At 44.0% G+C, this 25359-nt stretch overlaps 1 protein-coding gene across 1 annotated transcript in view; it reads right to left on the bottom strand.

Moving 5' to 3' along the window:
- The window catches only part of wdr27 (WD repeat domain 27), a 168809-nt gene that overhangs the window by 109023 nt on the left and 34427 nt on the right, over positions 1–25359 (bottom strand). The window contains exons 14-19 of the mRNA XM_029765300.1: positions 18058–18133; positions 17268–17339; positions 16931–17040; positions 16639–16728; positions 10200–10321; positions 5783–5919 (exon numbers count right to left, since the gene is read on the bottom strand). Coding sequence (XP_029621160.1) covers positions 5783–5919; positions 10200–10321; positions 16639–16728; positions 16931–17040; positions 17268–17339; positions 18058–18133 — 607 coding nt within the window. The remainder of the gene's footprint in view (positions 1–5782; positions 5920–10199; positions 10322–16638; positions 16729–16930; positions 17041–17267; positions 17340–18057; positions 18134–25359) is intronic.

Raw genomic sequence — 25359 nt, 5'->3', positions numbered from 1 at the left:
CAACAGAAGCTAGCCAGAAGTTGACCAGTTCACTGGCTAACGTTGGAGTTCAGCTAGCCACGGTTGGCGGTCATCAGCTATCCCTTAGCTCGAAAAGCGATCGGCAGTTTTGTACAGCACGACTCAGACCAGAGCATACCGGACCTATTTTCTCTCCATATCCCCGGATTTCTACCGCAGGCTCTGGACATTTACACCTGGATCTTGCAGCTAGCTAGCTGCTACCCGAGTGACTATTGGCTAACGTCGGTCCTGGAGCTAACATAAATTATTCCGGAGCTATCCAGCTGAAGAGTTCCATCAGCCACTGCTGGGCTACAATCACCTATCCGGACCCATTTTACTGCCGATGTGGAGCCCCATCGGGCCTTCATGACTGGACTACCGACGTTATCTGCCCGAGGGAGTTATCCAACTGGCCCCTCCGTCGCGACGTAACCTGAACGCCCATCTGCGGCCAGCTAATCGTTAGCTGTCTTATCGGCTGCTATCTGAATAGGTCTATCGGACAATTTTCTTGGGCCACTATAACTATAACTATTTTGCCAATTGGACTGGTCCCCCCTACCACACGGAACCCCACTGGTCTACAGACGGAAACGCACTAGGTGGCTAAAAACAGACCTCCCCCATCTTCTGCCAGCTTGCTACCTATGGCCCGGCTAGCTGTCTGAATCTCACGGGACCCTTATGATCACTCGGCTAAGCATGCCTCTCCTTAATGTCAATATGCCTTGTCCATTGCTGTTCTGGTTAATGTTTATTGGCTTATTTCACTGTAGAGCCTCTAGCCCTGCTCATTATACCTTATCCAACCTTTCAGTTCCACCACCCACACATGCTATGACATCTTCTGGTTTCAATTATGTTTCTAGAGACAATATCTCTCTCATCATCACTCAATGCCTAGGTTTACCTCCACTGTATTCACATCCTACCATACCTTTATCTGTACATTATACCTTGAAGCTATTTTATCGCCCCCAGAAACCTGCTCCTTTTAATCTCTATTCTGGACATCATAGATGACCAATTCTCATAGCTTTTAGCCGTACCCTTATCCTACCCCACCTCTGTTCCTCTGGTGATGTAGAGGTGAATCCAGGCCCTGCAGTGCCTAGCTCCACTCCTATTCCCCAGGCGCTCTCTTTTGATGACTTCTGTAATCGTAATAGCCTTGGTTTCATGCATGTTAACATTAGAGGCCTCCTCCCTAAGTTTGTTTTATTCACTGCTTTAGCACACTCTGCCAACCCGGATGTCCTAGCCGAGTCTGAATCCTGGCTTAGGAAGTCCACCAAAAACTCTGAAATCTTCATCCCTAACTACAACATTTTCAGACAAGATAGAACGGCCAAAGGGGGCGGTGTTGCAATCTACTGCAGAGATAGCCTGCAGAGTTCTGTCCTACTATCCAGGTCTGTACCCAAACAATTTGAACTTCTACTTTTAAAAATCCATCTCTCTAAAAACAAGTCTCTCACCGTTGCCGCCTGCTATAGACCACCCTCTGCCCCCAGCTGTGCTCTGGACACCATATGTGAACTGATTGCCCCCCATCTATCTTCAGAGCTCATGCTGCTAGGTGACCTAAACTGGAACATGCTTAATACCCCAGCCATCCTACAATCTAAGCTTGATGCCCTCAATCTCACACAAATGATCAATGAACAAACCAGGTACCACCCCAAAGCCGTAAACACGGGCACCCTCATAGATATCATCCTAACCAACTTGCCCTCTAAATACACCTCTGCTGTTTTCAACCAAGATCTCAGCGATCACTGCCTCATTGCCTGCATCCTTAATGGGCCAGCGGTCAAACGACCTCCACTCATCACTGTCAAACGCTCCCTGAAACATTTCAGCAAGCAAGCCATTCTAATCGACCTGGCCCGGGTATCCTGGAAGGATATTGACCTCATCCCGTCAGTAGAGGATGCCTGGTTATTTTTTTGAAATGCCTTCCTTACCATCTTAAATAAGCATGCCCCATTCAAGAAATTTAGAACCAGGAACAGATATAGCCCTTGGTTCTCTCCAGACCTGACTGCCCTTAACCAATACAAAAAAATCCTGTGGCGTTCTGCATTAGCATCGAACAGCCCCCGTGATATGCAACTTTTCAGGGAAGTTAGAAACCAATATACACAGGCAGTTAGAAAAGCCAAGGCTAGCTTTTTCAAGCAGAAATTTGCTTCCTGCAACACAAACTCAAAAAAGTTCTGGGACACTGTAAAGTCCATGGAGAATAAGAACATCTCCTCCCAGCTGCCCACTGCACTGAGGATAGGAAACTCTGTCACCTCCGATATAATTGAGAATTTCAATAAGGATTTTTCTACGGCTGGCCATGCTTTCCACCTGGCTAACCCTATTGCGGTCAACAACACTGCACCCCCCACAGCTACTCGCCCAAGCCTTCCCCATTTCTCCTTCTCCCAAATACAGTCAGCTGATGTTCTGAAAGAGCTGCAAAATCTGGACCCTTACAAATCAGCCAGGCTAGAAAATCTGGACCCTTTCTTTCTAAAATTATCTGCTGAAATTGTTGCAACCCCTATTACTAGCCTGTTTAACCTCTCATGTCGTCTGAGATTCCCAAAGATTGGAAAGCAGCTGCTGTCATCCCCCTCTTCAAAGGAGGGGATACTCTTGACCCAAACTGCTACAGACCTATATCTATCCTACACTGCCTTTCTAAGGTCTTCGAAAGCCAAGTCAACAAACAGATTACCGACCATTTCGAATCCCACCGCACCTTCTCCGCTATGCAATCTGGTTTCAGAGCTGGTCATGGGTGCACCTCAGCCACGCTCAAGGTCCTAAACGATATCGTAACCGCCATCGATAAGAAACAATACTGTGCTGCCATATTCATTGACCTGGCCAAGGCTTTCGACTCTGTCAATCACCACATCCTCATCGGCAGACTCAATAGCCTTGGTTTCTCAAATGATTGCCTCGCCTGGTTCACCAACTACTTCTCTGATAGAGTTCAATGTGTCAAATCGGATGGCCTGTTGTCCGGGCCTCTGGTAGTCTCGGGTCTTGGGTCAACTCTTTTCTCTGTATACATCAATGATGTCGCTCTTGCTGCTAGTGAGTCTCTGATCCAGCTCTACGCAGACGACACCATTCTGTATACTTCTGGCCCTTCTTTGGACACTGTGTTAACAACCCTCCAGACGAGCTTCAATGCCATACAATTCTCCTTCCGTGGCCTCCAACTGCTCTTAAATACAAGTAAAACTAAATGCATGCTCTTCAACCGATCGCTGCCTGCACCTGCCCGCCCGTCCAGCATCACTACTCTGAACGGTTCTGACTTAGAATATGTGGACAACTACAAATACCTAGGTGTCTGGTTAGACTGTAAGCTCTCCTTCCAGACTCACATCAAACATCTCCAATCCAAAGTGAAATCTAGAATTGGCTTCCTATTTCGCAACAAAGCATCGTTCCCTCATGCTTCCAAACATACCCTCGTAAAACTGACCATCCTACTGATCCTCGACTTCGGCGATGTCATTTACAAAATAGCCTCCAATACCCTACTCAATAAACTGGATGCAGTCTATCACAGTGCCATCCATTTTGTCACCAAAGCCCCATATACTACCTACCACTGCGACCTGTACGCTCTCGTTGGCTGGCCCTTGCTTCAAATCCTTCGCCAAACCCACTGGCTCCAGGTCATCTACAAGACCCTGCTAGGTAGTCCCCCCTTATCTCAGCTCACTGGTCAGCATAGCAGCACCCACCTGTAGCACGCGCTCAAGCAGGTATATCTCTCTGGTCACCCCCAAAGCCAATTCCTCCTTTGGCCGTCTCTCCTTCCAGTTGTCTGCTGCCAATGACTGGAACGAACTACAAAAATCTCTGAAACTGGAAACACATCTCCCTCACTAGCTTTAAGCACCAGCTGTCAGAGCAGCTCACAGATCACTGCACCTGTTCATAGCCCATCTATAATTTAGCCCAAACAACTACCCCTTCCCTACTGTATTTATTTATTTATTTTGCTCCGTTGCACCCCATTATTTCTATTTCTACTTTGCACTTTCTTCCACCACAAATCTCCCATTCCAGTGTTTTACTTGCTATATTGTATTTACTTTGCCACCATAGCCTTTTTTGGCTTTACCTCCCTTCTCTCACCTCATTTGCTCACATTGTATATAGACTTATTTTTCTACTGTGTTATTGACTGTATGTTTGCTTTACTCCATGTATAACTCTGTGTTGTTGTATGTGTCGAACTGCTTTGCTTTATCTTGGCCAGGTCGCAATTGTAAATGAGAACTTGTTCTCAACTTGCCTACCTGGTTAAATAAAGGTGAAATAAAAAAATAAATGTGACTGTGATGTGACTGTAAACTAACAATACTGGGAAAGAAATATAAAGCAACATGCAACAATTTCAATGAGTTACAGTTCATTTAAGGAAATCAGTCAATTGAAAAAAACTAAATTAGGCCCTAATCTATGGATTTCACATGACTGGGCAGGGGAGCAGCCATAGGTGAGCCTGGGAGGGCATAGGCCCACCCACATAGCTTCCTGCCTTTCTAGGGAGTTTTTCCTAGCCACCGTGCTTTCTGTTTGGGGTTTTAGGCTGGGTTTCTGTATAGCACTTTGTGACATCGGCTGATGTAAAAAGGGCTTTATAAATACATTTGATTGATTGATTGACTTGGGAGCCAGGCCCACCCACTGGGGAGCCAGGCCCAGCCAATCAGAATGATTTTTCCCCCACAAAAGGGCTTTATTACAGACAGAAACACTCCTCAGTTTCATCAGCTGTCTGGGTGGCTGGTCTCAGACAATCCCACAGGTGAAGAAGCCAGATGTTGAGGTCCTGGACTGGTGTGGTTACATGTGGTCTGTGGTTGTGAGGCCAGTTGGCCATACTGCCAAATCCTCTAAAATGATGTTGGAGGCGGCTTATGGCAGAAAAATGAAGATTCAATTCTCTGCCAACAGCTCTGGTGGACATTCCTGCAGTCAGCATGACAGTTACATGCTCCCTCAAAACTTCAGACATCTGTGTCATTGTGTTGTGTGACAAAACTGCACATTTTAGAGTGGCCTTTTATTGTCCCCAGCACAAGGTGCACCTGTGTAATGATCATGCTGTTTAATCTTCTTGATATGCCAGACCTGTCAGGTGGATTAACTTTCTTGGCAAAGAATAAATGCTCACTATCAGGGATGTAAACAAATTTGTGCACAAAGCTAGCTAGCTAAGCTTTTTCTGCTTATGGAACATTTCTGGAACACCTTACATGTTGCATTTATATTTTGTTCAGTATGAATTGTTGGGATGACGCATAAAATAAATATCTGTTGATATCCATGGTCCAAAAAACATGTACCAATAGCCTCCTCCCAGATGCAATCAAAGATTAGTGCTTCCTAGCTGAGCTATTATACATGTTACATGTTTGGTTGAAATGTACGATAGAACGATAGAGACTGAGCTCCAACACCATCAGCAGAATGGTGGCACAGTGGAGAAGATGACCAAGGACAGCCAGAAGTTGGGAACCTTTTGTTGCCCTATCCACCAGCCAGCCCAATGACAGATGAGTATGTGTTGTTCATATAATTAAAATGTGATTCCTATCATTAAAATAATGTTCCTATCATTACCTTTTAATGTCATCCTGTGTGATATCCAGCCAGGTTATAGAGGTACCGGTGTAAGGAGGGGTCATACGTCAGCAGAGGCAACTTCTATCTATCGATCTATATACTTTTCTATCTTTCATATCCTTACCTTTTAATGTCGTCCTGTGTGTTGTCCAGGTGATACAGGTAGAGGTGTAGGGAGGGACCAGATGCCAGTAACAGGAACTTATCCAGGTAGTAGAACTGAGCCCCCCGGATGGTTTTGGAGAACTTCTCATCACCCCCCTGAAGGAAGAATAATTATAAAAGCTTACAAATTGCTTATAACAAGTTATGAAACATATCTGCAGAATGTTACCAAAAGTTTGTTTGGTTAAGTATTACCAAACCAATCACTACCTGATGAATAACTTGAGTTATCTTGCATCCGTCTCAGCTGAGGGCCAACCATTTGATGACTGTTTAATAAGGGTTATTATGATAAGGTATTTAACTTCTTATGGATCAGTGGGACGCTAGCGTCCCATCTCGACAACTTCTGGTGAAATTGCAGCGCGCCAAATTCAAATTAAAATACTATAAATATTTAATTTTCATGAAATCACAAGTGCAATACATCAAAATAAAGCTTAACTTGTTGTTAATCCAGCCGCCATGTCAGATTTCAAAAAGGCTTTACGGCGAAAGCAAACCATACGATTATCTGAGGACAGCGCTCAGCACACAAAACATTACAAACAGTTAGCAGCCAAGTAGATTAGTCACGAAAGTCAGAAATAGCAATACAATTAATCACTTACCTTTGATGATCTTCGTATGGTTGCACTCACAAGACTCCCAGTTACACAAATGTTCATTTTGTTCGATAAAGTCCCTCTTTATATTCAAAAACCTCCAATTTGTTGGCGCGTTTTGTTCAGTAATCCAATGGCTCAAATGCGGTCACAAAAGGCAGACGAAAATTCCAAATAGTATCCGTAAAGTTCGTAGAAACATGTCAAACGATGTTTAGAATTAATCCTCAGGTTGTTTTTAGCCTAAATAATCGATAATATTTCAACCGGACAATAGCGTCGTCAATATAAAAGAAAAACAAGAAAGGTGCGCTCTCGGTCGCACGCAGAAAAGAGCTCTGGGAACATCCCAGGGTCCACTCACTCAATGTGGTCATTCTCCCTCATTTTTCAGAATAAAGGCCTGAAACAATGTTTAAAGACTGTTCACAACTAGTGGAAGCCATAGGGAACGGAATCTGGGTCCTATCCCTTTAAATGGTGGATAGGCTTTCATTGGAAAAACAGCCATTTCAAAATAATGGCACTTCCTGGATGGATTTTCCTCAGGTTTTTGCCTGCCATATCAGTTCTGTTATACTCACAGACATTATTGTAACAGTTTTGGAAACTTTAGAGTGTTATCCAAATCTACCAATTATATGCATATCCTAGCTTCTGGGCCTAAGTAGCAGGCAGTTTACTTTGGGCACGCTTTTCATCCAAAATTCCGAATGCTGCCCCCTATCCTAAAAATGAATATAGCCTCAAATAACATTGAAACAAATATTGGAATATAATTATTGCTCTATGAGCCTCTACTTTCATGGCCTGATACCACATGTGTATTAAATAGATTTACCCTTTAATAGATGGGTTTAATAGATGGGTTTAATAGATGGGTTTCATTCATAATAGGAGGGTTGGTTGCATTCATAAATCCCCCTCTCTCTTTCCCCCTCTCTCTTTCTCCCTTTAAAATGCTTTGTGAGTAGTTTTCCCTGGCCTCAAAGTCACTAAGACACAGGAATTTATATTTTCCATGTGGAAAAAGAGACTCATGAAAGAATATCCTTTGGATTGAAGCAGAGGGAGAGGGGCTGTGTCCTTGTCAGCATGCTATGCTCTCGTTGTGGAGCAGTTATGTGGTCCTCTTTTTTTGAAGCCACTCTTTTCATATCTTTGATGCTTTTATTTTGGCAGTATAGAAGTAAAGAGGTTTATAGATAGAGGAGACAGTGGGAAAGACAGACGCAGGTGGTCTTCTTGGTCGCCATATGTTAGGAGCCGGGTGTGGTTCCACTGGAACAGGCTCTGCATAATGTGGTACTCTTTAACAGAGAGAGAGGGGAAGAGAGAAGAAGAGAGGGAAAAAAAGGAGAAGAAAAGGACAGAAAAGAAAAGAGTGGGAAAGAAAGGAGAAGAAAAGGACAGAGAAGAGAAGAGTGGGGAAGAAAGGAGAAGAGAAGGAAAGAGAGGAGAATAGAGGTGAAGAGAGGGGAAGGGTGAAGCGTTTTTCAGTGCCAAAAGACAAACCAAGAGATTATAGGCCGTCATGCCTCATCAGGCGCTTAGCCCCAGGGCTTGTAGGAGCTGCAACGTTATATAGCCTATCTAATGTAACAGAAATTCCTGAAAAACCTGGGAAAGATTCTGGAATTTTGCAACCCTAATCAGAAAACCACCAACTGTGATGTGGAATGTATGACAGTTTTTTCCAACCTGAAAATAAAGTGCTGAACCAGTTCGAACCCAAGTTTGGGTTCATATAGTCCTTTTTCATATTTTTTTAAACATATGAAATCAACATAGATTTTTACAAAATAGCTAATGAATTTACTCAACCCATTAGCACAGATAGAGAAGCTTGCTATGGAACACTTAAGCTAGTTATTTACATATTTGATTGGTCAGATAAGGGGCAAATGAAAGGCGCAAATGAAATTTCACCAGTGGGGAAAGAGCAAGAGAGGGGTGGCCATGGAGGGGGCTTGGCTTGAAGCGCTGAACATCATGACATGATGTGAACTGGAATGTGTTTAGGCTTTTACTAGCATTATAACTTTACAGAATTATATACTAAACATTAGGAACAATTTTGGAACAAAAAGTTACATTTTTAACCGGTTCTCAAGATTTGAAAATAACGGTTCTGTTCCGGAACACCAGAGATCACCGTCTTTCCCAGTTCTATTCCCTGAACCAATTTCAATGCCTGATAGATAGTGGATCTTCATTACACAGACATCTTATCAACTTCATTGTGCAAAGCCATGTGCAATAATTCTTCACCCTGCATAGTTTCCCTCCCCGAATTATATGTCTATGTTGTTGCCAAGATGCTTACTTAAACTGCTTCAGTTCACGACAAATAGATAAACTGCTAGAGTTCCTGCCTCTCCTCATTTAGAAGAGAGATGCTGGGATGGTTAGCAGCAGCTGAGGGGAGAAAACTGCTTTGAAAAAGAATCAGAATATGCTGCCAAAATGAAACGTCACAATGCGCTCTAAACCGCTCTGGAGACAAACAAACTTTGTTGCCCTGTCTCCAATTGTCAGAAGCTTCTGTCAAAACTATTAAAGCAGTCTTTGGGAAAATTGGAATTGAATTGAGACGGAATTGAAATGGAACTGATCCCCACCCTGGAAAGCATGGGGATGTAAAGGAAAGACATATACAGTATTATAAGCATTTCACACGGCCAATAAACTTTGATTTGAGTAAAATGTTCTGGGACTTCTAGGAGAGTGTGATGTCCAGTTAGGGAGTGAAGACGATCTGCACATGCTCACAGCCAACAGACAAACAGATAGACAGACGAGCAGAGTTCTGTGCAGATGTTCCCTCTAACAACATCACACAACGCCGGGCCAAGAGACACAGTATGTCATCAACCTCATTAACTAGGCTTTTACTATTCCAGAAGGCTTGTCACATCATGGACACTGGAGAAACATGAGATGGAAAGTTACTAAGCCATGATGATAGAACTATTTTGTCACATTATATACACTGAGTGTACAACACTTTTGCCCTCAAAACAGCCTTAATTTGTCAGGGCATGGACTCTACAAAGGGTCGAAAGCGTTCCACAGGGATGCTGGCCCATGTTGACTCAAATGTTTCCCGCAGTTCTGTAGGGTGGGCAGGATGTCCTTTGGGTGGTGAACCCTTCTTGATACACACGGGAAACTGTTGAGCATGAAAAAACTAGCAGCGTTGCAGTTCTTGACACATACCGGTGTGCCTGGCACCAACTACCATACCCCGTTCGAGGACACTTTAAATGTTTTGTCTTGCCCATTCACCCTATGAATGGCACACATACTCTGCCTACATGTCCACACTACCTCAACTAACCGGTGCCCCGCACATTGACTCTGTATCGGTACCCCCCTGTCTATAGTCTCACTATTGTTATTTCACTGCTGCCCTTTAATTACTTCTTACCTTTATCTCTTATTCTTATACATATTTTTTTTAAATTGCATTGTTGGTTAGGGGCTTGTAAGTAAGCATTTCACTGTAAGGTCGTATTCGGCGCATGTGACTAATAAAATTTGATATGTCTCAAGGCTTAAAAATACTTATTTAACCTGTCTCCTCCCCTTCATCTACACTGATTGAAGATAATTTAACAAGTGACATCAATAAGGGGTCATAGCTTTCACCTGGATTCACCTTGTCAGTATATGTCATGGAAAGAGCAGGGGTTCCTAATGTTTTGTACATTATGTGTACAACTAATTTTGGGATTAATTGTGCCTTCTGTATGTATGCTGAGTGTTTACCATGGTAATGGCAGGCTCAGGACTTCCAGTGGGCCAGATGCGGAGGGTCCTGTCTTCTGAGGCACTCAGCCACCACTGTCTGCTGTGACTCCAGGCCACACTGCTCACTGCCTTGTCATGACCTGCAAACACATCCAGAGTTGTGCTGAGTCAGCCTGGAGTTGATGGACAAGTACAAGAATTTCAATAAGCATTTTTCTACGGCTGGCCATGCTTTCCACCTAACTACCCCTACTGCATTCAACAGCACTGCACCCCCCACAGCTACTCGCCCAAGCCTCCCCCATTTCTCCTTCTCCCAAATCCATTCAGCTGATGTTCTGAAAGAGCTGCAAAATCTGGACCCCTACAAATCAGCTGGGCTTGACAATCTGGACCCTTTCTTTCTAAAATTATCTGCCGAAATTATTGCAACCCCTATTACTAGCCTGTTCAACCTCTCTTTCGTGTCGTCTGAGATTCCCATAGATTGGAAAGCAGCTGCTGTCATCCCCCTCTTCAAAGGAGGTGACACTCTTGACCCAAATTGCTACAGACCTATATCCATCCTACCCTGCCTTTCTAAGGTCTTCGAAAGCCAAGTCAACAAACAGATTACCGACTATTTTGAATCCCACCGCACCCTCTCCGCTATGCAATCTGGTTTCAGAGCTGGTCATGGGTGCACCTCAGCCACGCTCAAGGTCCTAAACGACATCGTAACCGCCATCGACAAGAAACATTACTGTGCTGCCGTATTCATTGACCTGGCCAAAGCTTTTGACTCTGTTAATCACCACATCCTCATCGGCAGACTTAGTAGCCTTGGTTTCTCAAACGATTGCGTCGCCTGGTTCACCAACTACTTCTCTGACAGAGTTCAGTGTGTCAAATCGGAGGGCCTACTGTCTGGACCTCTGGCAGTCTCTATGGGGGTACCACAGGGTTCAATTCTTGGGTCAACTCTTTTCTCTGTATACATAAATGATGTCGCTCTTGCTGCTGGTGAATCTCTGATCCACCTCTACGCAGACGACACCATTCTGTATACTTCTGGCCCTTCTTTGGACACTGTGTTAACAACCCTCCAGACGAGCTTCAATGCCATTCAACTCTCCTTCCGTGGTCTCCAACTGCTCCTAAACACAAGTAAAACTAAATGCATGCTCTTCAACCGATCGCTGCCTGCACCTGCCCGCCCATCCAGCATAACTTCTCTGGACGGTTCTAACTTAGAATTTGTGGACAACTACAAATACCTAGGTGTCTGGTTAGACTGTAAACTCTCCTTCCAGACTCACATCAATCATCTCCAATCCAAAGTGAAATCTAGAATTGGCTTCCTATTTCGCAACAAAGCATCCTTCACTCATGCTGCCAAACATACCCTCGTAAAACTGACCATCCTACCAATCCTCGACTTCGGCGATGTCATTTACAAAATAGCCTCCAATACCCTACTCAACAAGCTGGATGCAGTCTATCACAGTGCCATCCGTTTTGTCACCAAAGCCCCATATACAACCCACCACTGCGACCTGTATGCTCTCGTTGGCTGGCCTTCACTTCATAATCGTCGCCAAACACATTGGCTCCAGGTCATCTACAAGACCCTGCTAGGTAAAGTCCCCCCTTATCTCCGCTCACTGGTCACCATAGCAGCACCCACCTGTAGCACGCGCTCCAGCAGGTATATCTCTCTGGTCACCCCTAAAGCCAACTCCTCCTTTGATCGTCTCTCCTTCCAGTTCTCAGCTGCCAATGACTGGAACGAACTACAAAAATCTCTAAAACTGGAAACACTTATCTCCCTCACTAGCTTTAAGCACCAGCTGTCAGAGCAGCTCACAGATCTCTGCACCTGTACATAGCCCACCTTTAATTGAGCCCAAACTACTACCTTTTCCCCTACTGTATTTATTTATTTTATTTATTTTGCTCCTTTGCACCATATTATTTATATTTTAACTTTTAACTTTCTTCAAACTACAAATCTACCATTCCAGTGTTTTTCTTGCCATACTTTATTTACTTTGCCACCATGGCATTTTTTTGCCTTTACCTCCATTATCTCACATCATTTGCTCACATTGTATATAGTCTTATTTTTTTCTACTGCATCATTGATTGTATGTTGTTTTATTCCATGTGTAACTCTGTGTTTTTGTATGTTGTCGAACTGCTTTGCTTTATCTTGGCCAGGTCGCAATTGTAAATGAGAACTTGTTCTCAACTTGCCTACCTGGTTAAATAAGGGTGAAATAAAAAAAAATAAAAAACAAGGAGTTGATGAAACAGCAGTAGTGAGTGAACCTGGTACCCTTTTAAGATGAAGATCACTTTATTTGTCAAATGTACAAAGTCCAACCGAAATCTGACTTAATCTTTAACACTACCCCTCTGAAAGACACACATACAGTTTCATTGTGCTAACCCATGCTGTAATGCCATGTACTGGCTCTGATAGGTTCTCAAATGGCACCCTATTCCCTAGTCCCCTACCCTTGGCCAGAGCTTCATAACGAAACAGACAAAAGTAGTACCCTACATAAGGAATTGGGTGCCATTTTGGACGTAGCTATTGTCTTTTCCAGCAAAGTGCCGGCTTGGCTTAGTAGTATGAAAAGAGTATCAATTAAAACCACAGTAGTGAATCTGAAACCAGAGTACTGGACAGCTAAACAGAGTGAGGGTTACAACAACATCCCCACAGACATATACTTTTATACATCCACTGCTCTAGGAACAATGTCATGTCTTTGGTCTCAGGCACAGGAGAGAACTATTATAATGACCCTCTGCCCTCTAGTGGAGCCAGTCTAACAGCACCTAACAAACCCCTGGCCTACAGAACTGTCCTCTAGTGGAGCCAGTCTAACAGCACCTAACCAAGCCCTGGCCTACAGAACTGTCCTCTAGTGGAGCCAGTCTAACAGCACCTAACAAAGCCCTGGCCTAGAGAACTGTCCTCCAGTAGAGATGGTCTAACAGCACCTAACCAAGCCCTGGCCTAGAGAACTGCCCTCTAGTGGAGCCAGTCTAACAGCACCTAATCAAGCCCTGGCCTAGAGAACTGTCCTCTAGTAGAGCCAGTCTAACAGCACCTAATCAAGCCCTGGCCTAGAGAACTGTCCTCTAGAGGAGCCAGTCTAACAGCACCAAACCAAGCCCTGGCCTACAGAACTGTCCTCTAGTAGAGATGGTCTAACAGCACCTAACCAAGCCCTGGCCTAGAGAACTGTCCTCTAGTGGAGCCAGTCTAACAGCACCTAACCAAGCCCTGGCCAGAGAACTGTCCTCTAGTGGAGCCAGTCTAACAGCACCTAATCAAGCCCTGGCCTAGAGAACTGTCCTCTAGTGGAGCCAGTCTAACAGCACCTAACCAAGCCCTGGCCTAGAGAACTGTCCTCTAGTAGAGATGGTCTAACAGCACCTAACCAAGCCCTGGCCAACAGAAACAAACATCTCTCTGGTACGAAGAACGGCGGGGGTGTATGCCTTATGATTACCGAGTCGTGGTGTGATCATAACAACATACAGGAACTCAAGTCCTTTTGTTCACCTGACCTAGAATTCCTTACAATCAAATGCCGACCGCATTATCTACCAAGATAATAATCTTCGATTATAATCAGTCATGTATATCCCCCCCAAGCAGACACCCCGACGGCCCTGAAAGAACTTCATTGGACTCTATGTAAACTGGAAACCACATATCCTGAGGCTGCATTTATTGTAGCTGGGGATTTTAACGAGGCTAATCTGAAAACAAGGCTCCCTAAATTTTATCGGCATATCGAATGTGCGACCCAGGCTGGCAAAATTCTGGATCAAAAACTAAAACAGAAACTTAAACAGGAAACGCCCGTGCTCAGGTCTGTTCAACGCTGGTCCGACCAATCTGACTCCACGCTTCAAGATTGCTTCGATTACGTGGACTGGGATATGTTCCGGATAGCGTCGAACAACAACATTGATGTTTACGCTGACTCGGTGAGCGAGTTTATTAGCAAGTGCATCGGTGATGTTGTACCCACGGCGACTACTAAAACCTTCCCCAACCAGAAACAGTGGATTGATGGCAGCATTCACGCAAAACTGAAAGCGCAAACCACTGCTTTTAATCAGGGCAAGGCGACCGGAAACATGACCGAATACAAACAGTGTATCTATTCCCTCCGCAAGGCAAACAAACAAGCTAAGTGTCAGTATAGAGACAAATTAAGTCGCAATTCAACGGCTCAGACACGAGAGGTATGTGGCAGGGTCTACAGTCAATCACGGACTACAAAAAGAAAACCAGCCCCGTCGCAGACCCCGATGTCTTGCTTCCAGACAAACTAAACAACTACCTTGCTCGCTTTGAGCACAATACAGTGCCACCGACACGGCCCGCTACCAAAACCTGCGGGCTCTCCTTCACTGCAGCCAACGTGAGCAAAACATTTAAACGTGTTACCCCTCGCAAGGCTGCCGGCCCAGACGGCATCCCTAGCCGCGTCCTCAGAGCATGCGCAGACCAGCTGGCTGGTGTGCTTACGGACATATTCAATCAATCCCTATCCCAGTCTGCTGTTCCCACATGCTTCAAGAGGGCCATCATTGTTCCTGTTCCCAAGAAAGCTAAGGTAACTGAGCTAAACGACTATCGCCCCATAGCACTCACTTCCGTCATCATGTAGTGCTTTGAGAGACTAGTCAAGGATCATATCACCTCCACCCTACCTGACACCCTAGAGCCACTCCAGTTTGCTTACCGCCCCAACAGGTCCACAGACGACGCAATCACACTGCACACTGCCCTAACCCATCTGGACAAGAGGAATACCTATGTAAGAATGTTGTTCATCGACTACAGCTCAGCATTTAACACCATAGTACCCTCCAAACTCGTCATTAAGCTCGAGACCCTGGGTCTTGACCCCGCCCTGTGCAACTGGTCCTGGCCTTCCTGACGGGACGCCCCCAGGTGGTGAGAGTAGGAAACAACATCTCCACCCCGCTGATCCTCAACACCAGGGCCCCGCAAGGGTGCGTTCTCAGCCCTCTCCTGTACTCCCTGTTCACCCATGACTGCGTGGCCATGCACGCCTCCAACTCAATCATCAAGTTTGCAGACAACACTACAGTGGTAGGCTTGATTACCAACAACGACGAGATGGCCTACAGGGAGGAGGTGAGGGCCCTCAGAGTGTGGTGTCAGGAAAATAACCTCACACTCAATGTCAACAAAACAAAGGAGATGATCATTGACTTCAGGAAACAGCAAAGGGAGCACACCCCTATCCACATCGACGGGACAGTAGTGAAGAAGGTGGAAAGTTTCAAGTTCCTCGGCGTACACATCACGGACAAACTGAAATGGTCCACCCACACAGACAGCGTGGTGAAGAACTTTCCATCTTCTCCACTACTGTCCCGTCGATGTGGATAGGGGGGTGCTCCCTCTGCTGTTTCCTGAAGTCCATGATCATCTCCTTTGTTTTGTTGACGTTGAGTGTGTAATGTAAAAGACAATGTTAACCAAACACCAAACCAGATAATGCTTCACCATCACCAGGATATATATATTTTTGTATCTAGATGTTAGAGGATATGGGTAGATGTTTGGATCTTCTCCTGAAGCCTTTTATCTTGAGCCTCTGGACCTGTTTCCAGTATCGTTTACGATCCCAGATGAAATAAGTAAATCATCATAGGCTAAGGCTACCCTGTATCAACATAAAAGAATATATCAGATAATATTTGAGTTTAAACAGCATTCTGAAGAGTATTCACTTCATTCACACTTCATATGAAAACAGTAATGAAGCATTAAGACAAAGGCTAGCAACACTCACTCCATCAAGTTCCTAGCATACAGACTTTAAAGGCTAAAAAATTCTGTAAGATTTCAAAGTGAATGTGACTCTGGTGCAGGTTACTATTTCCATCACGGTTAGGGGACACTGGGTCTTGGATAGCTTGGGCTGAGAACAGTGTGAAAATAAGCTAGGTAGTGATATAGTCTGTATTCCACTAGGCTTATAAAAACAGGGTTATAAGCTCAGTTCCTCTCTTTATTTTTCAGCCATATAGTAACTAAGTTTCCCCCTAAGTAATAAAGTGGGAGAAAAAGAAAAACAATCCTCTCCACAGCGGCAGAAAAAAACATTACCAGTCAGTTGCCTGCATTCACTTCAGAGCTAGAACATCATTCTCAACATGATTGACAGGTGAGATAGATAAACAAAAATGTGGTTCAATAAATAATAAAACAAATAGTCATCAAAAACCACACTCCGTCCTGTTCTTTGGGTTTTAAGGTTTCGACTGCTTTGCTTTTTCACTGAGACTTATTTTAAAGGAGAGTGAAAACGAGGGAACAGTGAGGAAAAGGGAACCGTGGACCAAAACAGTCTTGAGGTAAAATAAACAGAATTTGAGAGGTCTGTCTGTCTGTCTTTTCTTGCCCCACTACCTGTGTAAACAGCTGGAGTGCCAGTGAGGGAGGACTTGTACAACAATACAGATCTGTCTCCCAGACCACACAGAATCTGCTTTCCATCTCCTGGGCAGAGAAGACAAAAAATATATATATATTAGCTTGTATGATTCTAATGATTCTTGGTAAAGCAAAAAAGGAACAAATGAAAGTATGATAAAAAGAGACAGAGAGAGAGAGAGAGAGAGAGAGAGAGAGAGAGAGAGAGAGAGAGAGAGAGAGAGAGAGAGAGAGAGAGAGAGAGAGAGAGAGAGAGAGAGAGAGTTACCTGAGTATTGGGCACAGCAAACTGGTGTAGGGGTTTTGACTGTGCTGAGGTTAGTGTATGGGACACTGGGTGCTGCAGTGTCTCCTGGGTAATCACTAACGAGACATCCTCTAAAATAATGCATAATTATGTTGATATTCATATGGAAAAAATATCAAGAATTTTGTACAAAACAAAGGGCCGGATTCCCAGACTAGGACTAATCCTACTAATGGTCTAAAATGCATGTTCATTGAAGATTTTCCATTAAACTACCTTTTAGTCCAGGTCTAGACTTTGTACTGTATCTGTCTGAGAAACCGGCCCTAAATATATCTGGACATGGTGGTCTGCTTACATCTTCTTTTTGGTCTTTGTAGGTCCTGGGGTCTTCTTCTGAACATTGGTCTTGGGTGAGAACATTGTCATTCTGAAAAGCAAACATATTTATGTAAAATTGCATTTTCTTCATTTTATCAACAGCATAATATAAATGTAACTTCAACCCTGAACCCTAATATTGATGCAAGAACAGGGGCGGACTGTTTGCCCGAAATGCCAGATGGGTTGGTGAATTTTTAGCCCAGTGGGCCTGTCTAACTTAGTTTTTTTTTACGCAAAATGATCATTATTTGGCTAATAATGGGGGTGGGGCCTCAAAGAAAAAAAGTTACTGGTGTATTACAAATGCAAGGGCCGATTTCTGGTCCCAGTCCGCCCCTGTGCAAGAAAACATGAAAGAGAGGGAAGAGCATTATTTATTTTTTACTTTCCACATAAAATTTGACCAAATAATAAATTAAGTGCAAGACTTGGACTGGAAACTAGAACAGTGAACAGAAACTACACCCCCCAGGACCAAACAAATAATCCGCATATACTTAACATTTAGAAAAATAACACTGTCTTAGTTAACACCCATGTAAAAAGACAGAAAGAAATGTAACAAAAACATAATCTATCTAATATGAAGGCTGTTTTAATATTGTAAGGTTTTGTGTGTATTTTCTCTGTGACTTATTTCCTTGTCTCATTATAGCTCTCTGATGTGTAACATGCTATTCCAATGGGTTGAAAAGGACAGAAAGTCTTGCTGGTAGAACAATTCCTCAACCGTTGGACTCCCCACACATACATGCACAACCTACCGGGGAGATTGTGTGTATCCTGATGACTTGACCTGTGTGTGGAAAACTAGAGGCTGCTCCTTCACACCACGTTTCCCTGAGCCAGAGAGGGAGAGAGATAAGACATGTAGTCATTGATAGGATATGCAGAGATTTATATAAACCCTTCATTCACCAACAGTATGAAGTAGTTATATTCTACCTCATATGATCATCATTAGGATCCTACAGATGTCTCTGTCTCTGTCCTCGTGGAGTAAGGGAGGGAATGATGGTGTGTGTGTGTGTTTGTGTGTGTGTGTCTGTGGGACGAAGCCCATTGCTCCTCTCCTCGCTGTCAGAACCTTCACTTCTCTGGAGTGGAGAGTGAGCTCACTTTTTCCACAGCCATTAAAACGTGTGTGGTTTTCCAAAAAAAACGTATCCTGTCGTCCACAGGCAAAATAAGGAAAAGTCAAATAACCTCGTAAATAAGAAAAGCTATAATAACGTTACACGTTACATTTGAAAAAGGAGAGACGGTTATTTTGTGTTTTCTGGAGCATACTTTGATTGTTTTACTATTTTAACAAAGTCCTTTGTTCTTAACTAAAACTAGAAGGCAGTTTTATGAATGTTAAAACAGTCTTTGTAAAAACTGACAGACTTCCATAAAAAAGAGCTGAACTGCACCGCACTGCTTTTGGTTGCAAAGCTAGCCTAATTAATGGAAAAAACATCTAATCAACAATGGCATTATTTTCAATTAACTCTGCAACTCTTCCAACTATTGTCTTTTTTCACAACTGCCACCAGTTTGACAACAAAACATTTACAACAAATACATAAAATAATAAAAGTCTGTAAAAAAAGAAATAAAGGATATTTCATGCTGAACCCCTCATATTAAACGCTAACAGTATTCACCAAGTTGACGGTTTATATTTAGGACCATGTCTTACAGCTTTGTCATTCAATTTTTTTATAAAAAAATCATACTTGATTTTATAAATATATTTTACATATGATATGATAAGGCCACACAGAGGGCCAGAGACAATTAGACACCTGCAATTATCTGAAATTCCCAAAAAGGCCACAATATATTCCTTGAAAGTTACCAGAATTCTGGTAGTTTATTGGTAAACTTAGAAAGTGTCCAACCCTACTCTGGACAAGAAAAAGCATTGAGTACAATTCAAGCCTCCAAGTATTGTAAAAATGGTAGGTAGCGGTGCAGTGTGTCTATTCCGTACATAAGCCTGCCTCTGTGTGACTGTATGGCTGCATTGAGACTGGAGGCTGGAGCGAGTCCACAATATAAGGGGATACTGTATTCCGATCTGGTGATCTAAGAAATCATCTCAAATTGTATTGGTTGCGTACACATATTTTTCCGACGTTATCGCAGGTGCAGCAAATGCTTATGTTGCTAGCTCCAACAGTGCAGTAATACCTAACAATACACACAAACCCCAAAAATAAAAAAAATTAAGAAATATCGGAACGAGCAATGTCAAAGTCCGGAATATAAATATATATGCATATGATGGTGTGTATACACTGTATGGACAGTATTTGAAAAAAAAGGTGTGTACACAGTTATATAGGATGAGCCTTGACTAGAATACAGTATATACAGTACATATGAAGTTGGTAAAACAGTATGTAAACATTATTGACCAGTGTTCAATGATTATGTACATAGGACAACAGTCTATAAGGTGTAGGGTAGAGTACCAGATGGTTGCCGGCTAGTAACAGTGACTAAGTTCAGGGCAGGGTACTGGGCGGAGGCCGGCTAGTGGTGACTATTTAACAGTCTGATGGCCTAGAGATAGAAGCTGTTTTTCGGTCTCAGCTTTGATGCACCGGTCTCCACCTTCTAGATTGTAGCAGTGAACAGGCCGTGGCTTGGGTGGCTGATCTTCTTTGATTCCTGTGACACCGGGTGCTGCAGTGTGCCCCTGGTGACACGGTGGGCTGACTGCACCACCCTCTGGAGAGCTCTGCGGTTGCAGATGGTGCAATTGCCATACCAGGCGGGGATACAGCCTGACAGGATACTCTCAATTGTGCATCTGTAGAATTTCGTGAGAGTCTTAGGGCCCAAGCCAAATTTCTTCAGCCTCCTGAGGTTGAAGAGACTTTGTGTGGATTGACCATTTCAGGTTGTCAGTGATGTGCACGCAGAGGAACTTGCATCTTTTCACCCTCTCCCCGTTGATGTGGATGTCTCCTGAAGTCCACGATCAGCTCCTTCATTTTGTTGACGTTGAGGGAGAGGTGATCGTGAAGTCCACGATCACCTCCTCCCTGTAGGCTGTCTCGTCGTTGGTGGTAATCAGGCCTAACACTGTTGTGTCGTCTGCAAACTTGATGATTAAGTTGGAGATGTGTGTACCCACGCAGTCATGGGTGAAGAAGGAGTACAGGAGGGGGCCGAGCACGCACCCTTGTGGGGCTCCTGTGTTGAGGATCAGCATAGGGGAGGTGTTGTTACCTACCTTCGCCACCTGGGGTCGGCCCGTCAGAAATCTAGGACCAAGTTGCACAGGGCGGGGTTCAGACCCTGGGCACCGAGCTTAGTGATGAGCTTGGAGGGCACTATGGTGTTGAAGTCTGAGCTGTAGTTGATGAACAGCATTCTTACATACAGTTGAAGTCGGAAGTTTACATACACCTTAGCCAAATACATGTAAATTCCGTTTTTCACAATTCCTGACAATTAATCAGAGTAAAAATTCCCTGTTTAAGGTCAGTTAGGAACACCACTTTATTTTAATAACGTTAAGAGCGATTTATTTCAGCTTTAATTTCTTTCATCACATTCCCAGTGGGTCAGAAGTTTTCATACACTCAATTAGTATTTTTTTCATACACTCAATTAGTATTTGGTAGCATTGCCTTTAAATTGTTTAACTTGGGTCCAACGTTTCGGGTAGCCTTCCACAAGCTTCCCACTACAAATTGGATTAATTTTGGCCCATTCCTCCTGACAGAGCTGGTGTAACCGAGTCAGGTTTGTAGGCCTCCTTGCTCGCACACGCTTTTTTAGTTCTGCTCACAAATGTTCTATGGGATTGAGGTCAGGGTGTTGTGACGGCCACTCCAATACCTTGACTTTGTTGTCCTTAAGTCATTTTGCAACAACTTTGGAAGTATGCTTGGGGTCATTGTCCATTTGGAAGACCCATTTGCGACCAAGCTTTAACTTCCTGACTGATGTCTTGAGATGTTGCTTCAATATATCCACCTAATTGTCCATCCTCATGATGCTGTCTATTTTGTGAAGTGCACCAGTCCCTCCTGCAGAAAAGCACCCCCACAACATGATGCTGCCACCCCCGTACTTCACGGTTGGGATGTTGTTCTTTGGCTTGCAAGCCTCCCTCTTTTTCCTCCAAACATAACGATGGTCATTATGGCCAAACAGTTATATTTTTGCTTCATCAGACCAGAGGACATTTCTAAAAAAAAAATACAATCTTTGTCCCCATATGCAGGCGTTTTTATGGCGGTTTTGGAGCAGTGGCTTCTTCCTTGCTGAGTGGCCTTTCAGGTTATGTCCATATAGGACTCGTTTTACTGTGGATATCGATACTTTTGTACCTGTTTCCTCCAGCATCTTCACAAGGTCCTTTGCTGTTGTTCTGGGATTGATTTGCACTTTTCACACCAAAGTACATTAATCTCTAGGAGACAGAGCGCGTCTCCTTCCTGAGCGGTATGACGGCTGCGTGGTCCCATGGTGTTTATATTTGCGTACTATTGTTTGTACAGAGGAACGTGGTACCTTCAGGCGTTTAGAAATTGCTCCCAAGGATGAACCAGACTTGTGGAGGTCTACAATTTATTTTCTGAGGTCTTGGCTGATTTCTTTTGATTTTTCCATCATGTCAAGCAAAGAGGCACTGAGTTTGAAGGTAGGTCTTGAAATACATCCACAGGTACACCTTTAATTGACTCAAATTATGTCAATTAGCCTATCAGAAGCTTCTAAAGCCATGACATAATTTTCTGGAATTTTCCAAGCTGTTTAAAGGCACAGTCAAGTAAGTGTATGTAAACTTCTGACCCACTGGAATTGTGATACAGTTGATTATAAGTGAAATAATCCATCTGTAAACAATTGTTGGAAAAATTATTTGTGTCATGCACAAAGTAGATGTCCTAACACACTTGCCAAACCTATAGTTTGTTAACAAGAAATTTGTGGAGTGGTTGAAAAATGAATTTTAATGACTCCAACCTAAGTGTATATGAACTTCCGACTTCAACTGTAGGTATTCCTCTTGTCCAGATGGGGAGTGGAATGTGCAGTGCGATGGCAATTGCATCAGCCATGGATCTGTTGGAGCGGTATGCAAATTGTAGTGGGTCTAGGGTGTCGGGTAGGGTGGAGGTGATATGAAAACTAGCGTCTCAAAGAACTTCATGACTACAGAAGTGAGTGCTATGCGGCGACAGTCTTTAAGTTCCGTTACCTTTACTTTCTTGGGTACAGGAACAATGGTAGACATCTTGAAGCAAGTGGGGACAACAGACTGGGACAGGGAGGGATTGAATATGTCCGTAAACACTCCAGACATCTGGTCTGCGCATGCTCTGAGGACGCGGCTAGGGATGCCATCTGGACCGGCAGCCTTGGGAGGTTTAAAACGCTTAAATGTCTTACGTCAACTACGGAGAACGAGAGCTCACAGTCCCCGTGAGCGGCAGTGGCCCGCGTTAGCGGGCTGTGTTTTCCTCAAGGTGAGCGAAGAAGGTGTTTAGCTTGTCCAGGAGCAAGGTGTCACTGTCCGCAACGTGGCTGGCTTTCCCTTTATTATAATCTGTGATTGTCTGGAGTCTCTGCCACATAGGTCTCATGTCTGAGTTATTGAATTGACTCCACTTTGTCCCTCTACTGTACTGACGTTTTGCCTGTTTTACGGTTCTCTCCTAGTATAAAGAACACAAGCTGAACGTGAAAGACAAGTAAGTGCCTGCCTGCCCGTCTGCCTTATTTCCATGCCTACCTGTCTGAATGTCTACCTACCTGCCTGTCTGCCTGAATAGCTGCCTGCCTGCCTGCCTGCCTGCCTGCCTGCCTGCCTGCCTTTCTGTCTGTCAGTCTTCCCATCCGTCTATGTGTCTGTCTGTCTGCCCATATATCTGTCTGTCTGCCTTTCTGTATGTACACTGGTCTGTCTGTCCTTCTTTATGTGTGTCTGCCCGTCTGTCCATTCGTCTCTCTGACTGCAACACAGTACACGGACTGATTGACTGACTGAAACCGACGACAGTACACAGCTCGCCAGCTGAGGGGCAGAATAACACATTCCTCTGCTGCTGTCCTGCCTGTCTACTGATGCCCCAGTCAGACAGACAGCACATTGGTACACTTCCTCCTGTCTCCACACACACACACACACACACACACACCAGGAAGGGCCTGGAGAGAGGCCTCAGCACCACTCATTCACTCTCATAACCCCTCGCTCTTTTTCCTCTCTCCACTCCTTTCTCCCATGTATGTCCCCCTCTATCACTTTCCTCTCTCCGGTCTACTCTCCCATATCTCTCAGTGTGGTAACTCTGAACAGTGTCCCCTTGGACTGTGTCCCTAAGCAGTGAGCCCAGGTCCTGGTGCAACATTACTCCATAAGCTACAGCCTACCCGCAAAGTACTGTATGGAATCTATAGGAAGGCAGTGGAGAATAAATCTTGCCACAACAACAAACACCTCCTCTGACCTCATTGGCAGGAGAGGAACCATGAGTGGAAGATGTTGTCACACAGGACAGGATACAAATTAGAAAATGTATAGTGGTTTCAAAGAATCCTCAAAACATTTGTAACTATTCTATAACAATAACATACGTGTCAGGGAAAGTCATTGATTTGTGGCCTCGTTTTGCAAAACAACTTTAGGATCATTTAAATCAAGGTGCAGTCATGTTGTCCATCTATTTTGATTCTCTCTCTCTCTCTCTCTCTCTCTCTCTCTCTCTCTCTCTCTGGAAAATATATTTTTAGTTGTTTTTAATCCCGTCTGGGCCGAACATGTGGAGGGTTCTCACTGACACGCCAAAGATGGAGTGAAACAGTGTTCCACACGTCCTCCCCATTAACCGTAAAGGTACGTGTGTGCGTGTGGCGTGAAACAGTGTTCTACATGTCTTCCCCATTAGACAGGGAATCCAGAGGAAAATGGCAGCATCATAGCCTACGTGCCTGCCTGCCTGCGTGCCTGCCTTCATGCGAGCATGCGTGCCTGCCTGCATGTCTGCCTGCGTGTATTCACCGCAAACTCCTTGTGTTTGTATTCTCCATGGTATATATAGTATGTGTATAATCAAAACAGCAAATGGCCATGAATTACGGGAATCCTAGGAAAGTTTTCTACTAGAGTTGAGCACGGTGTAGGCCGAGCCACACACACACACACACACTCTGGGGAGCCATGTTCTTTAACAGTAAATTTCTGTTAGCACTAACTGTGTGTGTGTGTGTGTGTGTGTGTGTGTGTGTGTGTGTGTGTGTGTGTGTGTGTGTGTGTGTGTAGAACTAAATGTCTGTAATGGCAGTGTGTAAATCACAGTCTGCGCTACAGTCTCCAACAGAGTAGAGTCAGAGCTTCCAGGGTCTAATTATACACCACAGATCTGTCACTTTATCTACTGAACAAGACACGGCCTCTCTTTATCTACTGAACAAGACCTACTGAACAAGACATGGCCTCACTGTATCTACTGAACAAGACATGGCCTCACTGTATCTACTGAACAAGACATGGCCTCACTGTATCTAATGAACAAGACATGGCCTCACTTTATCTACTGAACAAGACCCACTGAACAAGACACGTCCTCACTTTATCTACTGAACAAGTCCTACTGAACAAGACATGGCCTCACTTTATCTACTGAACAAGACATGGCCTCACTGTATCTACTGAACAAGACATGGCCTCACTGTATCTACTGAACAAGACATGGCCTCACTGTATCTACTGAACAAGACATGATCTCACTTTATCTACTGAACAAGACATGGCCTCACTGTATCTACTGAACAAGACATGGACTAACTTTATCTACTGAACAAGACACGTCCTCACGTTATCTACTGAACAAGACACAGCCTCACTGTATCTACTGAACAAGACATGACCTCACTGTATCTACTGAACAAGACATGGCCTCACTTAACAAGACATGGTCTCACTTTATCTACTGAACAAGACCTACTGAACAAGACATGACCTCACTGTATCTACTGAACAAGACACAGCCTCACTTAACGAGACATGGCCTCACTTTATCTACTGAACAAGACACAGCCTCACTGTATCTACT

Source organism: Salmo trutta, chromosome 10 (genome assembly GCF_901001165.1).
Source record: "Salmo trutta chromosome 10, fSalTru1.1, whole genome shotgun sequence".
NCBI classification, from domain to species: Eukaryota; Metazoa; Chordata; class Actinopteri; order Salmoniformes; family Salmonidae; genus Salmo; species Salmo trutta.
The sequence above is the reverse complement of the archived record's forward strand: the minus strand, read 5'-3'. Positions and strand labels throughout refer to the sequence as shown.